The sequence below is a fragment of the Bidens hawaiensis genome, unplaced genomic scaffold (genome assembly GCF_021521415.1).
Source record: "Bidens hawaiensis isolate Kalapana, Puna unplaced genomic scaffold, B.hawaiensis_p1.1 tig00002735_1, whole genome shotgun sequence".
Taxonomy (NCBI): domain Eukaryota; kingdom Viridiplantae; phylum Streptophyta; class Magnoliopsida; order Asterales; family Asteraceae; genus Bidens; species Bidens hawaiensis.
The window spans coordinates 2,573,514-2,574,934 of record NW_027491147.1 but is presented as its reverse complement, the minus strand read 5'-3'; the positions used below and the strand labels follow the sequence as shown (position 1 = coordinate 2,574,934).

At 34.9% G+C, this 1,421-nt stretch overlaps 1 protein-coding gene across 1 annotated transcript; it reads right to left on the bottom strand.

The window, feature by feature from the left end:
- Positions 1-277: 277 nt before the first annotated feature.
- Positions 278-1,093, bottom strand: LOC143620926 (uncharacterized). Its single transcript, XM_077092494.1, has one exon. It carries the CDS (start codon positions 1,091-1,093, stop codon positions 278-280), a length of 816 nt encoding a protein of 271 aa, XP_076948609.1.
- Positions 1,094-1,421: the final 328 nt, after the last annotated feature.

Genomic DNA, 1,421 nt, shown 5'->3' with positions numbered 1-1,421 from the left:
ACCAACTTTGACCAGTATATTTATATAATTGGGACCAGTGACGGATTTAGAATTTTTTTTTATCTGGTTCGCTATTTTAAGATGCTCTAAATATATAAGAACGCGTATAAAAAAATTGGGTCGGGTTGACGATTCGGATTGGTTTAACGGTTCGGGTCAAGTAAGATTAATCATATAATAAAAAACGATATAATAACTAAAAAACATCATCATTAGAAACTAAAAAAACACGGGACTTAAAAACGATAATCTTTCGAAATAAAAAAAAAAACTAACCTTATAGTTGTTCTTTACGAGTTTTCATCTTTTGAAAGCGTTGCATTATATCTTCGATCGAAACTTGTAGTAAAAACTCTCTTTCAATGTAGCAAATGCAAGAATCATTCATGTACCCGTCACCCATCCTATTACATAGTTCCGTCTTCACATGCTTCATTGAAGAAAAACTTCTTTCAACACTAGCCGTTGCAACCGGTAGAACTAGTGACAATTTTATTAAACGATAAACCAACGGATAATCAATGTGTTTTCTTGTTTCCACCATCATTTTTGCAAGATCACTTACCCCTTTAAGATTGTCAAACCTCGAATCTTCTTTCACATTAGCAATGTAGTGGCCAAGTTCAAACATGAGTTTGTCTCTTTCATCAAAACTAAAATCATACGGATGCATCTCGGCCAACTTTAGCAAGTTTAGCTTATGAAAGGCGCGAAAATCACGACACGGGCTCAAAGAACTCATAAACATAAGCAAATCCGTGGTTACCTCATTAAAACGATTTCCAAGCTCTTGAATTTGCATATCGAGAACCGTATTGAAATTATTAACCACATAATGGTGACGATTAGTGATGTTTGTTTTTCTTCTTCGGTTTTTTGGGTCAACATACTCATCTTCCATGTTAACAACTTCAATCTCATATTTGTCACAAAAAGATGTAACATCTTTTAAAAGAGAGTCAAAACCTTCAAGTCGATAGTTTTCAAGAGCTTTTTTGGTTGATCTAACCAGCTCAACTGCATTCATGATGTCTTGATCCTTTCTCTGAAGAGCTTGAGACAATGTGTTTGTAACTCCCAAGATGTACTTCATCAAATGTAGATAAAATACAAAATTAAAAGATTTCATGTATACATGAAGGCCATGTGCTTGACTTTTCTGAGCACGTATCTCTCCCCAATTTTTTGAACACTCAATCATCAAAAGTCTCATTCTAGTAGGTTTTGAAATTGTATTGAACCTCTGAATTATAATGAAAAATCGACAACCAGTGAAAAATAGTATAAGATTCATGGTGGAAATTTGGCATCAAAAAAATCTGGAATTTGACAATTACCCACATCAATTTTTCTCAGGGTTAACTAACGAACTACAAAAGGGGCGGGAACGCACCTGAACGCGGAGGGTATCGGCGACGGCG